Source organism: Mauremys mutica, chromosome 4 (assembly GCF_020497125.1).
Source record: "Mauremys mutica isolate MM-2020 ecotype Southern chromosome 4, ASM2049712v1, whole genome shotgun sequence".
NCBI classification, from domain to species: domain Eukaryota; kingdom Metazoa; phylum Chordata; order Testudines; family Geoemydidae; genus Mauremys; species Mauremys mutica.
The window spans coordinates 32,402,441-32,416,757 of record NC_059075.1 but is presented as its reverse complement, the minus strand read 5'-3'; the positions used below and the strand labels follow the sequence as shown (position 1 = coordinate 32,416,757).

The following is a 14,317-nucleotide window of genomic DNA, read 5'->3' as shown; positions in this document are numbered from 1 at the left end:
CACACAGTTGTGGATGGAGTGGAGTGGCAGGGAGATAGTAACAATATTTGGGATTGTAATAGTACCCAGGGGTCAGAGTCCAATCATTCTGTGGGTGCTGTGCAAACATAGTTGCTGCCCCAAATGATGAGCAGTCTGAAAAGACCAGAAACAAAGGAAGGGGGGGAGTGAAAAACAACATACAAGCAAAATAGTCCATGTGGCAATAGTCACTTCTTTGTTAATTCCTCTCTTTAACACACACACAAAGGGTTTAAGCAGGAAGAAAACAACAAGGTACGTCTGTGGCTGGTAAAAAGATAAATACAAACTAACAGGGAGACGCATACTAACAGGTAGGCTCAAATAAATGAATAGCATTCAGCCCTAAAACTGGATGGCCTGGTTAGAATCATAGAATAATAGAATCTCAGGGTTGGAAGGGACCTCAGGAGGTCATCTAGTCCAACCCCCTGCTCAAAGCAGGACCAAACCCAACTAAATCATCCCAGCCAGGGCTTTGTCAAGCCTGACCTTAAAAACCTCTAAGGAAGGAGATTCCACTACCTCCCTAGGTAACCCATTCCAGTTCTTCACCACCCTTGTTGTACAAAAGGAGTTAAGTGTTGTGATGCTGAGTGTCTTAGCACCTAACTTTTGGGCACCTATAAAATCACTGATTCACAAATCCTGAGTTTGGCATCTGGGCTCTCTATAAAATAAATGTGGAGAGAGGCACCTTAGACTGCAATTGACAAAACCCAGCATATGCTAGGAAAGGAGCTGCTAAGCTAGCCAATGGGAGATGCCAACAAGAAGGTGTGTGCTAAGCCCCACCTGTCTCATAGAGATATAGGCACCTAAGTCCAGGCTGCAGGGAGGCATGTATCTCTGCCATTCTCAACTGAGACTCTCTTTCCTGGAGTTGGACTCTTGTGCTGTTTTTGGAAGAAGCCAGGAGGGGGAGAAACTCACTCCTTTCCTTGTAACTTTTAGACCAGTGGTGAGGGTACGCACCTGGGCTGTGGGAGACAAGTTTTCCCTTGGCCTGAGGGGGAGAAGGGATTTGAACAGGAATCTGCCACCGCTCAGGTGAATGCCCTAACTGCTGGATTATTCTGATCTGAGGGGGCTCCCTCACTCTCTCCTGTTTGAAGCTGTTCCACTTGGGATAAATAGTCATTTGGGCCAGAGAACGAGAGAGAGCAAGCAAGCAGGAGTGACTCTATAACCATGAGGCTAGAGCACTCATCCAGGATGTAGGAGACCCAGGAGCTAGTCCCCCTGGTCCAATGACTCTTTAACAATGAAGCTTCAGCAGGTCAGATTGAGGGAGCCCAGTATCTGAATATATCATAGTCCAATGGTTAGAGCACTCACCTGAGAAGTAGCTGATCCATAGGCAGAGGGGGGACTTGTTGTTTTCCTCCTTAAAGTGAGTGAGTGAGGTTGGTTAGTTAGTTAAAGGGAGGAATTAACAAAAAATGTGCCTGTTGTCCTATGGACTTTTTTTGTTGGTATGTTGTTTTTTCACTCCCCCTTCCTTTGTTTTTTGTCTTTTCAGACTGGTCATCATTTTGGGGCAGAAAGAATGATAGACCTCTGGGTGCTATCACAATACCAATTCTTGTTAATATCTCCCTGTCACTCCACTCCATCCTCATCTTTGTGTGCTGTAGGCTTCCAAATAAAATGTGTGCATCATTCTCCTAAATGTCACTTTGCTGTTTCCATCACATTAGAAATGCAGTGGAGTGGAGCATCAGGGAGTGAATATGACTGTCAAAATGCTGTGGTGAACTTTGAGCAGGAGTGCTATGCAGATCACTGCCTAAGGGAGCCGTTCTCAATACTTCTGAATCTAAGATCTTCCCAGAGGATTTCATCTTCTGCTTCCTTTTTAGAGAGACAAAGTGGGCAATATGTTTTATTGGACCAAGTTCTGTTGGTGAAAGAGACAAGCTTTTGACCTATAGAGTTCTGGGTGACCTAAAGAAGAGGTCCGTGTAGCTTGTCTCTTTCATCGAGTGCTTCTTCAGGTCACCTAGAGCTCTGTGTAACTCGAAAGCTTATCACTTTCACCAGCCGTTGTTGGTCCAGTGGAAGATATTACTTCACCTACCTTGTTTCTCTTAGATCCTGGGACCAGCACGGCTACAACAATGCTGGAAGCCTTCCTTCTGAGACAGTTTCCCTTATGGTCTCTAAATCACTCCCGCTTCTTTTCCAGCTGAGTTTGTAGCACCTCTTTCTCAGAAGCTTATATCCTAATCACTTCTTTAAACTAATTTCTTAGTGTTATTGATTGGCAGTGCAAATTGTAGCTCCATTTCTTTGCTAAGTACGTGAGACAGGAACCAGAAATTGTAGCTACATGAAAGAGCAGCTACGGTAGATTGCTGCCTCTGGGTAACCTGCTAACCCACCTGATAACATTTTTATTAAAATCATCACGTTTTAATTTTGTTTTAAGGAAAAAACCATTATTAATAGTACACGGTGAAAAGCGAGAATCCAAGGCTGAGCTGCATGCACAGGCACACCCATATGAAAATGTTCGCCTTTGCCAGGTAATTCACACTTAACTCATCCTTCTTCTGACAAGACAATAGTGTAACCATTGCTGGAATACTGTAGTACAAAGGACTATGCTAGCATAGATCATAATATTGTAGGGCAAATGGTATTTTATGAGAGTTCCATTTGTCTCCACACCAGTGGTTCCCAAACTGCGGTTCGTGAACCCCTGGAGCTTTGTGAAATGTTACAGGGGATTGTCGGGGAAAAATTCCCTAATGGCGGACAGAGCTGTCCCTAGGGACCCTGGGCAGCACAGGACCAGCAGCCCAGAGCCCCTGGACTTCCAAGAGCTAAGCAGATCAAAGCAAGCATATCTATCGCACTGAGGAGATTTAAACTAGAAGACTCCTTATAAGAAACGGAAAGGGAGGTGAATATTTTTTGCTGTTTTTAAAATTAAATAGGCAGCTAGTATTGTTTTTAAAATTATTATGAAGAACAAGTTTAAGCTTTGTTGTAACGTGCGCTGTTTGCCTGGACTGCTCAAGACCTGAATGCTTATGTAGGAGGAACTCTTAAATACCTTCATGCTGTTTCACATCTGATACTCCTTGATGAAACATAGGAGCCTTGTCTTATAACAGGCTTATTCAAAGTGATACAAGCTACGAAAGTGAGATCTTGGAAGACTGTTGCTGTTTTCATAATGTAATAAAAATAGTATAATGATAGATAATAATAATAAATAGTGTGTAATAAGCATGTCATAAAAACAAATTTTATATTTCCAAGATCACTGCTTTTATAATTTATACTCAGGTAAAGGAGAAAATCCCTGGAAATATTTGTTTTTAAGAGAGGGTTCACGAGGCTTGACATGCTAGTGAAAGGAGTTCACAGGCTGTTAAAGTTTGGGAACCACTGCTCCACACCGACTATATTTTCCTAGCCGTGTGTTATTGTATGGTAGAGGATTTGTTTGTATATAATGTCTTTCAGTACCTGATCATAAATCCTATGACTTCTGTGGACTCCTCCACAATAAACATGCATTACATTCAACCTATTACTGAAATAAAAGGAAGCCATTTCTTAAAAAAAAACAAAAAACTCCTCCTAAAGACATGATTATGTATTTGAGTATGTAAATTAGGTGTGGCCTTTGGTATTGCAACTACTAGATGCCAGTGGTTAACAAAATAAAATATTGTCCTCCCAAAATAGTGGTCTGGAGTGGTCTGAGGGTGTTGCCCCCCCCTCCCTGGACAGTGTAAATAGTGTAGAAATCTAGAATTACCTTTCATCTGTAGTTTCCTGTATGTCTTGCTTCTCTCTCCCCCTGAAATACACCTTATTTTTAGCTGCCTGCAACAGAGTTTTTACACTCCAGAAGACTTGGAGTGTCTTTGGAAACACCTCTCTTATGATACAAAAAGAGCTTGGGCCTAATGTCTCACAGTCACAAGAATGGTGTAATATGTAAAGATTATTCACTTTTAGCAATTGGAGATTGCATCTACAGGAGCTTGGGGTAAAAGTGGCTGTCTTGTAATTTTGCGATTTCTCCATTAGAGAGCAGTAAACTGAAGCAAAATGCAAGCTGCAACCTTCTCTCGTTTTAATTGTAGCAGGATATTGGTTTTTTTTAATGAAATAATTACGTAATTTTCATTGTTGTTCTAGGCTAAGCTGGATATTGCCTTTGGAACTCACCACACGTAAGTAATTGCTGTGAAGCAGGAAAGTCCGGTTTTTTAAAGATAATAGAAAATGCTGGGGCTGCTGTATAAAATGTATGCATTATCTCTAATGCTTTAAAGAACAATTCATAGGGTGGGAAAGCTGGGTTATAAAGATATGCTTTTGAACTTAAAGGCTAGTCTTACGTTGGTAGAGACTGAGGTTTCAAAGAACTATGTAGTGTTCCCTATGGTATTTACAAATGTTTATAAGTGGGGCCCTACCAAATTCATAGTCCACTTTGGTCAATTGTCTAAACTGCTCTTAAAAATCTCTGGTGATGGAGATTCCACAACCTCCCTGGGCAATTTATGTCAGAGCTTAACTACCCTGACAGGTAGTTTTTCCTAATGTCCAACCTAAACTGCCCTTGCTGCATTTTAAGCCCATTGCTTTTTGTCCTGTCCTCAGAGGTTAAGGAGAACAATTTTTCTCTCTCCTCTTTGTAACAACCTTTTATGTACTTGAAAACAGTTATCATGTCCCCTCCCAGTCTTCTCCTCTCCAGACTAAATAAACCCAGTTTTTTTTAATCTTTCATCAGAGGTCTTGTTTTCTAGACCTTTAATCATTTTTGTTGCACTTCTCTGGACTTTCTCCAATTTCTCCACATCTTTCCTGAAATGTGGTGTCCAGAACAGGACACTCAGCCTCAGCTGAGGCCTAATCAGTGCAGAGTAGAGTGGAAGAATTACTTCTTGTGTCTTGCTTACAACACTCTTGCTAATACATCCCAGAATGATGTTTGTTTTTGTTGCAACAGTGTTACACTGTGGACTTATTTAGCTTGTGAGCCTCTGTGACCCCCAGATCCCTTTCTGCAGTGCTTCTCCCTAGGCAGTCATTTCCCGTTCTGTATGTGTGCAACTGATTGTTCCTTCCTAAGTGGAGTACATTGCATTTGTCCTTCAGACCATTTCTTCAGTTTGTCCAGATCATTTTGAATTTTAATCCTGTTCTCCATAGCACTTGCAACCCTCCCAACTTGGTATCGTCCGCAAACTTTGTAAGCGTAGCTCTATCTAGGTTGTATTTCCTTAGTTTGTTTATGAGAGGGTCATGCAAGATAGTAACGAAAGCTATACTAAAGTCAAGATGTTCCACATCTACCACTTTCCCCTATTCACAAGGCTCGTTACCCTGTCAAAAAAAGCTATTAGGTTGGTGTGACACAATTTGTTCTTGACAAATCTATTCTGGCTGTTACTTATCACCTTATCATCTTCTGGGTGTTTGCAAACTGAATGCTTAATTATTTGCTCCATTATCTTTTTGGGTACTGAAGTTAGTCTGACTTTGACGCAAACCATAATGTAAAAATGCTTATTTCGTAGTCCAGCCACACTGGGTAAAGAATTTGATGTATGAGTTTTCCAAAACTACATTATGTTGAGATCCCTAACTATATTGCCTTAACTATGTCATGAGCACAAGTGAAACTACAATATCCATTTTCAGTAACGGGTGTTTCAATCCCAGTTTGCTGAACACTAATGTTCCAAGATTAAAGCAAAATTTCTGAAGCTGGTCTCAGCCACATGAGTTTAGAGTTATATTCTGTAATAGTTAAGAGACTGCATGATACTATGCTAAGGAAGAGATGGAGGTCCCTTGTAAATCTCTGTTTTCACTGCAGGGGTATGTGTGTTCTCTCTTTCTGTCTGTCTGTCTAAAATAATATTGTAGGATCCAGGTCTGGAGTCAGGCTGCCTAGACCTTACAAAGTCTCCAGTCTTTCATAGTGCAGTTAATTATCCAAATGATTTGAGAGGAATGGGGTTTATTAGAGCAATCTTTTGAATTTTTATTGTGCTCTGTATTTTCTTACTATGATACTTCATGAATTTTGTGCACTTATTTCTAAGGAAAATGATGTTGTTGTTATACGAAGAAGGTCTTCGAGTTGTGATACACACATCCAATCTTATTGATGCTGATTGGGACCAGAAAACTCAGGGGTAAGCAACCATTTTTTTGTTATAGTAGAGGCTTTGCTACCTACCAGTTGTTAAATAAGGAGGCTACATGTCTCATGCTGTATTGTGTGTTGAAGATGACCTGAAAAATGGAGTCAAGTATCAGGGGGGAGCCGTGTTAGTCTGTATCCACAAAAACAACAAGGGGTCCGGTGGCCCCTTAAAGACTAAGGGATTTATTTGGGCATAAGCTTTCGTGGGTGAAAAACCTGCATCTGTAACTTTCACTCCTTGCATCTGAAGAAGTGAGGTTTTTCACCCACAAAAGCTTATGCCCAAATAAATCCCTTAGTCTTTAAGGTGCCACCGGACTCCTTGTTGTTTTTTTGAAAAATGAAGATGAGGAATGGACTTTTTTTCTTCTTCTCTTTTCCTGTTAAATAAATAAGGCCTGCTAGGAGTTTGTGTGTAGTGTGGTGGTGGTGGGGTTGTCTTACTTTTACTAACTATTGTGGCTCTGCAATGTCATGCCAGGTGAAACTGGATTTACCTGTGCAATCACAATGGACACATAACTGGGGATAAGATTTGGACTCTCGCTCTTTTATCGATAATTCATGAGAATAGAAAAACAAAGACTGACTTTCAGATATGGAGGGATTTGAAAAACTATGGTCAACATTTTAAAATTTGGATGTGTAAAATTAGCAACCTAAATCCTCATTTAGGCATCTAACAAGTGAAGTGACTATCACATGCACTAAACTTGTGCATCCCCATTGACTTCCATGAAAGATGCAGTTGCTCTGCTAATTCTGAAAATAGGGAAGTGTATTTAGATGTCTAGATTGAGGCATCTAAATGTAGGCAGCCAAGTTTTAAAAAAATATATACTTGGCCTACTGTATGTTTTTACTTGTAAACTGACCAAATTTGATCTGGAAACAACTGAGATACAATTAAACATTCCATGATACCATTTTTATAGTGTCTCTTTTCAGAATAAAAATGCACTTTATTGTGGTTGCTTCCAGATGACTGATTATTAATAGTTGTATTTCCTTAGGACTTGATTCTTTGAATACTATAGGTGTTTAACTGATTTTCAAAGGTATTTAGGTGCCTAAAGATGTAGTTAGGTGCCTAGTGTTTTGAAAAAGCCCCATATCAGATGAGGCAACTAATTCCCTAAATGTCTTCACTAAAATTTCATCACCATTAAGAACATATTAAAGATGGCTGGCTGGCCTTATAGGATAGGATGAGTAGTATGGGATGGAACACTCAACAATAAGAGTAAAGCTCATCTGTGCGGGGAAACAGAACCTTCTCTGGGGGTGGTCCAAGAGAGTGCAATGGATTCTGCCAGGAACTAAGAATCATCACAAACTCACCACTTCTTGCTCCAAATGCTGGGCATATTTCTTTGCCTTTGCATTCCCTATTTTAAACACATAGCAATAGGTACATACCTCTACCTCAATATAATGTGACCCGATAAAACACGAATTCGGATATAACGCGGTAAAGCAGCGCTCTGGGTGGGCGGGGCTGCACACTCTGGCAGATCAAGGCAAGTTCGATATAACGCAGTTTCACCTATAACGCGGTAAGATTTTTTTGGCTCCCGAGGACAGCGTTATATCGGGGTAGAGGTGTATTTATTTAACAAACTAAAAAAACCAAAACAGACAACAAACATCTACCAAAACAAGACACTTCACTGTGCATACTTCTCCCTTTGGGAAGAGGATGAAAGAACAAATGTGACATATGTAGTGAGTATGCTTAATCCACTATTGGACAATGCTCAAATATTGCCCTCATCACCATACTATAAAAAAGTATGTAGACTAGGATAGATCTCCCCCTCTGCTTGCTTGTTCTGTCCAAAGGCGTATCACAGTCAATATATGCAGGGACCCTAAGGTCTGTTCTCCAGGTGCCTCTGGCAGTGCACAGACAGGGAGAAAGAGGGGCCGTGACCTCACTTACTGGGCAATGGCCAGTGGAGTGGGACTAACATATGAGGAGGGAGTGTGCCTCAATTCCTGAAGCAGGATGGCAGTGATTTATGTGCCAGGGAGCTCTGAGGAATTCTCTGAGGCAAATTCTGGCACTCACACCTGAGGCAGGATGTGCTTTAATGGCATGACAGACTCCTACATTATTAGAAGTATGAAATGTTAGAAAATAGTCTGCCTAAAATATTTAACATTGCAAGCTCAGTTATTTTTATTGAGCCTTAAGTTTCTTTGTACTGTAGCAGAAGCACAGGATATTTAGCAAAAATGGGCTTAATTGTTTGGTTTTAGCACTTAAGCGCCACAGTCATGAGTGGGACTCCATTGTGTTAAGTGCTGTACAAACGCAGAGTAGAAAGATGGTTCCTATACCAAAGAACTCGATTAAAATTATGGTAATGGCTGAGATCCAAGCTGTGTGTAAGACTGTAAGAAAACCATAGGTTGAGATTTTTGTTGTGGAAACCACAACTTTCAACATACACTGCAACTTTTAGCACACAGGAGCTTTTTATAATTTGCTGCAAGTTTGAGTGGTGTTCTGATGCTGTAAACCAGGTTTCAAAGCCACTCACTTAAATTTGACCTGGGTGCCCAAAATTTGAGTAAATGGCATTGTGTCTAGAGGACTCAAATTTAACCCCACACCAAAACCACAACTACACCTCTACCCCGATATAACGCTGTCCTCGGGAGCCAAAAAATCTTACTGCGTTATAAGTGAAACCGCGTTATATTGAACTTGCTTTGATCCGCCGGAGCGTGTAGCCCCGCCCCCCCCCCGAGCGTTGCTTTACTGCGTTGTATCCGAATTGATGTTATATCGGGGTAAAGGTGTATAACAAACAGTGGTAGCAACTTCTGAACCGATAAATCACGACTTTCTTAGCTGTAGCTACATGTAAGAAATATTACCCTTACCAAATATAAGAAACCTAAGCAGGCCATCATTTTTTTTTTCTTCATTTCTGACCACTTCAGGTTTTTGAGCCAATTTCAACCCTTTCATTATGAGAAGCTGTGTTCATTAATTATGCAAAGATTGCCTCATTTACATAGAAAGTTCTAACTATTATGAAGAAACCAAAACAGCTACTTAGAAGTCCACACAGTTAAATTTTTTTTAGTGTCTCTCTACTGAGCAGATATACTCTTAGTTCTGTTTATTAAAACAGATACTGTATGGGAGAAAGCATAAATCAACAGTTTCGTGAGGAATATTGGCTCATAAGCATTCCGTCAAGACAGTTATAAGGCCGAGATAGTGTTTGGGGCCTTCTTAAATCACTCTTTTATGGTCTCCATCTCACTGAAGCAAAAGCCTATTAAGGGTTTTTGAGAAGCAGCAGAAAACATAACCAGTATTTCTGGTTTTAAAATCTTATTTTTTTTTTTTTTAGAGATGCCTGTGACTTCAGTGCTTTACTATTCTCTGGTCTTCTTTCTGCCAGTTGGATTTTACAGAGAACCATGCAGGCATGAAACCAGGCCTTTTTGAGTTCCTGGCAAGTTTCCCTACTTCTCAATCATTTAAAAAAGAATAATTTCTCATTTATCAGAACTTCGTCCATCACAATTTGTGTGTATTAATTCTGGTATCTAGTTGTTGCAACATGCAGGATTCCCAGTGTGATGAGTCCCATTGGAATTGTAGATGTTTCAATTATGGAAGACGGTACATATCCTTTGAGAATTTAACAAAGGCTTTGGTTACTATAGCTACAGTGATGTGAAACAGGAAAGGATATCTTGACGGTGGGCGTACAATCTACCCAGAATGCAGATTAACTCATAAGGGTGCTTTTCCATTTGCCATAGAGAAGAAAATAAGACCCAAATAAAAAAAAAAAAAAAGAAAATGTGTTAAAGCAACTAGGAGATTGTTAGACGTGATAAAACCACTGTTCACACAAATTGGTCAACATATGGTAGAACTATTTTATTGTTCCTGAATTTGAAAGTAGCTCACTATTTTGGAATATCAGCATAATGTTTTACTTTCTATGATTATGAATTGCCTTTGGAATCCTTGAGAGAACTCGTACTGCAGGGTTAAGCAACAGCAGCAAGGTATTTTCACCATCTGTATCTTTATGAATGCCACTTATTATTTATATATATTATATAGCAGTAGTGCCCAAAGGCCCCAAATCAGGATGGTGGGCCTGTTGTATTACGTGAACACCTGGAAAGACCCTCCCCCACAGAATTTATAATTTTAAAAAGGTAACCTCTGTCCTACTCCCTTCCTCCTCTCTCCCCTGCCCCTCCCTCCACTAACAGCTTCTTTGTGCCTCGTTAATTTAAAAAAGTTGTCTTATCTTCTAATACTCTCAGGAAAAATCTCTCCCATCCTCTTCATAAGACTTTGGAGAACCCTGAACAGGAGATCTAGGGTTGTGAGGAGGCTCATGGAAACAACAATAGTCTCCTATCTAGAACCCTAATCTTCTGAAGAGGACACTACTGACTTCCTTTGAAGGAGGATAGTGGCAGATCTGCACCCTTCTCCATAATAGAAAGGATTTTGGGAGGTGACTGTGACTCACTCCCCTTTCTTGTGTCCCCACTTTTTCTGTGCTGAAAGAAATTTTGGGGCGACAAATGATTGTCCCCCTTTCTTCAAAGCATAAAGACCTTTCAGGCCCTCTAGCTTTGGTTCATTTAACTCTTTGTCATTTCATGAATTAGTAGATAAATCTATTTTGCAGCAGAGCAATTTTCAATTTGTAGTGACAATTCTGGATACAAGTTGTATAACGTTTGTATATACACTGTAGATTTATGGGATGGGGATAAATAGTCAAAGTGGTGCACAGTCTGTGACCCAGTGAGTGTAATTGCAGGCTAGTGTTCCAAGAAATTTATAATGGATAATATGTTTGCCATTCTCTTTTGACAGAATAATAAATTGTGCTCTTAATTAACCTTCCATTTATATCTGAAGAGTGAGCTGAGATTACTGTGCATGCTTGACAAATTGATTAAGCCAGTCATTTTATTAGTAATTATTAGTAATAAAATGACTAAATCATCACCTAATTAAATTATTTCTATCTGGCATTCTGATTGGACTTCTGGATCTACTTTTCTTAGAATATATATATAATGCAATATATGATAAGGGAATAAATATAGTGCCTTAGTATTTCTTTCCTACTTTTTTAGAATATGGCTAAGCCCCCTATATCCACGGCTACCGCCTGGAACCACTGGTTCTGCTGGTGAATCTGTAACCAATTTTAAGTCTGACCTAATACACTATTTGATGAGTTATAATTCCCCTACTCTCAAGGAATGGGCTGACATCATCCAAGAGCATGATCTTTCAGAGACAAGGTATGTATCATTTCAGGCTACCTTTTAACGTGGATATCTTTATGCTCTTTTAAGAGGCTAGGCACTCAATGTAGGTTATACAGAGTTGGAAGGGTTTTATTTAAGAGATTTCTGAGATATGGATTTTAAGAATTGTAATCAGAAAAACTAATCTAGAAATGCAATTTAATATTGTCAGTTAATGTATGTTAAGGGGTACAAAGTTCCTTGGCTTTTTATAGTAATTTTAGGATAAGTCACTGGACTCCAGAACTAATTGAAAAATTGTTTATTTAAATGTAGAATTTGTAAGCACCAACTGGGGTGTGGGCGGGGAAGAGGAAGCTGAAAGACCCTCTGTAAACTATGCTGGAAATGCAGAGAACCCAACTTTAGAGGCGAGAGAGACATTTTCTGTACAAAAAAATTGAGAGGGATTTTCTATTAGCAATAGCAAAAGACTGTCTGCTAAAAAGCAAAGAATAAATCGGTATATAACTTTGGTAGAAAGGAAAGAGACGATATGGAGAGGCTGGCATTTGCTATCAGGCTAGCAATCAGAAATGGACAATAGTAACAAAATACATTGAATACAATCCAGCTACGCTGTTTGTATTATTAATTCTGTTGTATTTATGTATACTGTATTTTGGCAATGCTTATATATCAGGCCATGCTGATAAAGTTACTTAAACTGAAATCGGTGCTGAATCTTGTAAATTAAAATTGTCTGTTTACATTTCTCTCTAATGTGCAGTGTTTTAGATTCAGATTGAGATTTACATGCTAAATGGAAGATGACGGCTTTGTCTATAAAATAAAGTACTCTATCTTCCACTTTCTGTTCCTCACCTTGCAATTCTGGATGCTAGTTTGCTTGAAATGGCTTATGTCCCCGACTCATTTTTATCTCCTCTCTCTTTTATTTGGTTGATAATACTTCAAATCCTAAATGAACTAACATATTTAATGTTTTTTTAAAGAGTATATCTGCTTGGATCAACCCCAGGACGATACCAAGGCAACCAAAAAGAAAAATGGGGTCACCTTAGATTTAGAAAGGTATTGGAATTGTTATATTCACTTTTTTTCTCTTCTTTCTTATTTTCCTTCTCTCTTTTCATAAACAACTTTTGTGCAGACTTCTTTTGGTTATTTTTAATCTTTCCATCTCTTCATTACAGTTTTCTAATGTTAACTGTAAGCTACTTAGCCATATATGTTGGAAGAAAGGACCTATCAGAATGACATTTTCTAAAGGCAGTGGCAAAACTATAGATTATGGACTCTACATATCATGATGACAAACTTATTACATATGTCGGTAAATAGCAGATCAGAAGCCATTTTAGTGGAAGAGGAATACTTACGTGAATAGGCGCATAGCAGAAGTTGTCCGTAGGCATGACAGAGGAAAAAGTCAAATTACATATTTTACTATAGGATATCTTTCCATTAAGGATTACTGTAAAATACTCTATTTTTTTTATGGTTCTGTACAGATTTATTCAGAATTGTAAGAAGATGCCTCATGTTGTCTGTTATATGCACATTTCCAAAGTTGAGAAGGCACTCTATACCTAACACCTCTTTGGCATGTGGTAATTTCATGCTCTGCCAAACTTTTGACATGCCTTTCACAAATGTCAGTGACCTGCTAAATGTGTCATTTTGTTTCATTCATTTTCCACTCAAAGAAGTATCCACACTTTGACCTCCCGTTGAAATCTGAGATACATGCTCCCTCATTATGACATAATGGAAAGTCAGAGACTGCAGATAGCTTTCAACCTTTCACTGGACAAGAAAATTATAAAGGGTAGATCCCCCTTGTAAAGTAAATGTTTGAATATGTATATTTATTTTATGGTTGTAATGAAAAACTCACACCTTTTAGAGTGTGAATGCAGCTCTCATCATGAAGCCAGTTAGAGCCTCTGTGGTGTCTAATCTTTTCTCAGATAATTTAATTGGCATTTACGTCCTTGTGAACTTGGTTTTGCATATTTTCCTAATTAGCTTTTCAGTAAGAATATCTTAGAAAGAATTTTGAAGAGGAAATTTTCTGGTCTCCCCCCGCACCATGCGCACGTGCACACACACCTCCCTTCTCTCCTTTCTCTCTGTATCACTTTCACTCTCTCCTGGGCATTTGAGGCTGGGAATTTTCAAAGGAGGCTAAGGGAGTCAGGTGCCTGATATCCATCAGATTTCAAAAGATTTAGGTGACTAACTTCCTTGGATTCTTCTGATAATCCCAGCCTCCATGTTTCAGGAAGTATCTGGCAGTTTTAGCTCATTTGAACAAAACTATTCATGATCTCTTTTTCCCATGGAAGAGAGCATCATGGTTTTGGAAAAAAAATTTTTTTAGTTAAGTAGCATTTTATATTGGACTCTTGAATAGATAATCCAACTTTTTTCATTAGTGGCAAATGAACTGCTTAATTATAGAGAGCATCAAACAAGAGCTTAAATACTGAAACCTGGCTATAAACTTTTTGTTATGTAGTTTGTGATGTAGTTTGACATGTTGAAGTCTAACAAAATGTTTTTATTTTCCCAAATAGCTTTTGAAAGAGTATACATCAGCAATACCAGCACAAGAATCTTGGCCGGTGATAGGACAGTTTTCAAGTATTGGATCAATGGGAGCTGACCAGTCCAAGTGGTTGTGCTCAGAATTTCGAGAGAGTCTGGTTACGCTAGGCAGTAGTGTGAAGACTCTAGCAAAACCTGACGTTCCTATTCATTTGGTATGTTTTCTAGGTGGTGGTGGTGGTTGGTATTTTTATTTAATGTTTACCCACTTATTTTTTT

General features: G+C 39.1%; 1 protein-coding gene across 3 annotated transcripts in view; it reads left to right on the top strand.

The window, feature by feature from the left end:
* Positions 1-14,317, top strand: part of TDP1 (tyrosyl-DNA phosphodiesterase 1) — a 117,631-nt gene that overhangs the window by 10,490 nt on the left and 92,824 nt on the right. For all 3 annotated transcript variants that reach the window (XM_045013967.1, XM_045013966.1, XM_045013968.1), the window contains exons 5-10: positions 2,453-2,549; positions 4,183-4,217; positions 6,105-6,197; positions 11,348-11,518; positions 12,481-12,559; positions 14,068-14,253. In XM_045013967.1, coding sequence (XP_044869902.1) covers positions 2,453-2,549; positions 4,183-4,217; positions 6,105-6,197; positions 11,348-11,518; positions 12,481-12,559; positions 14,068-14,253 — 661 coding nt within the window. The remainder of the gene's footprint in view (positions 1-2,452; positions 2,550-4,182; positions 4,218-6,104; positions 6,198-11,347; positions 11,519-12,480; positions 12,560-14,067; positions 14,254-14,317) is intronic.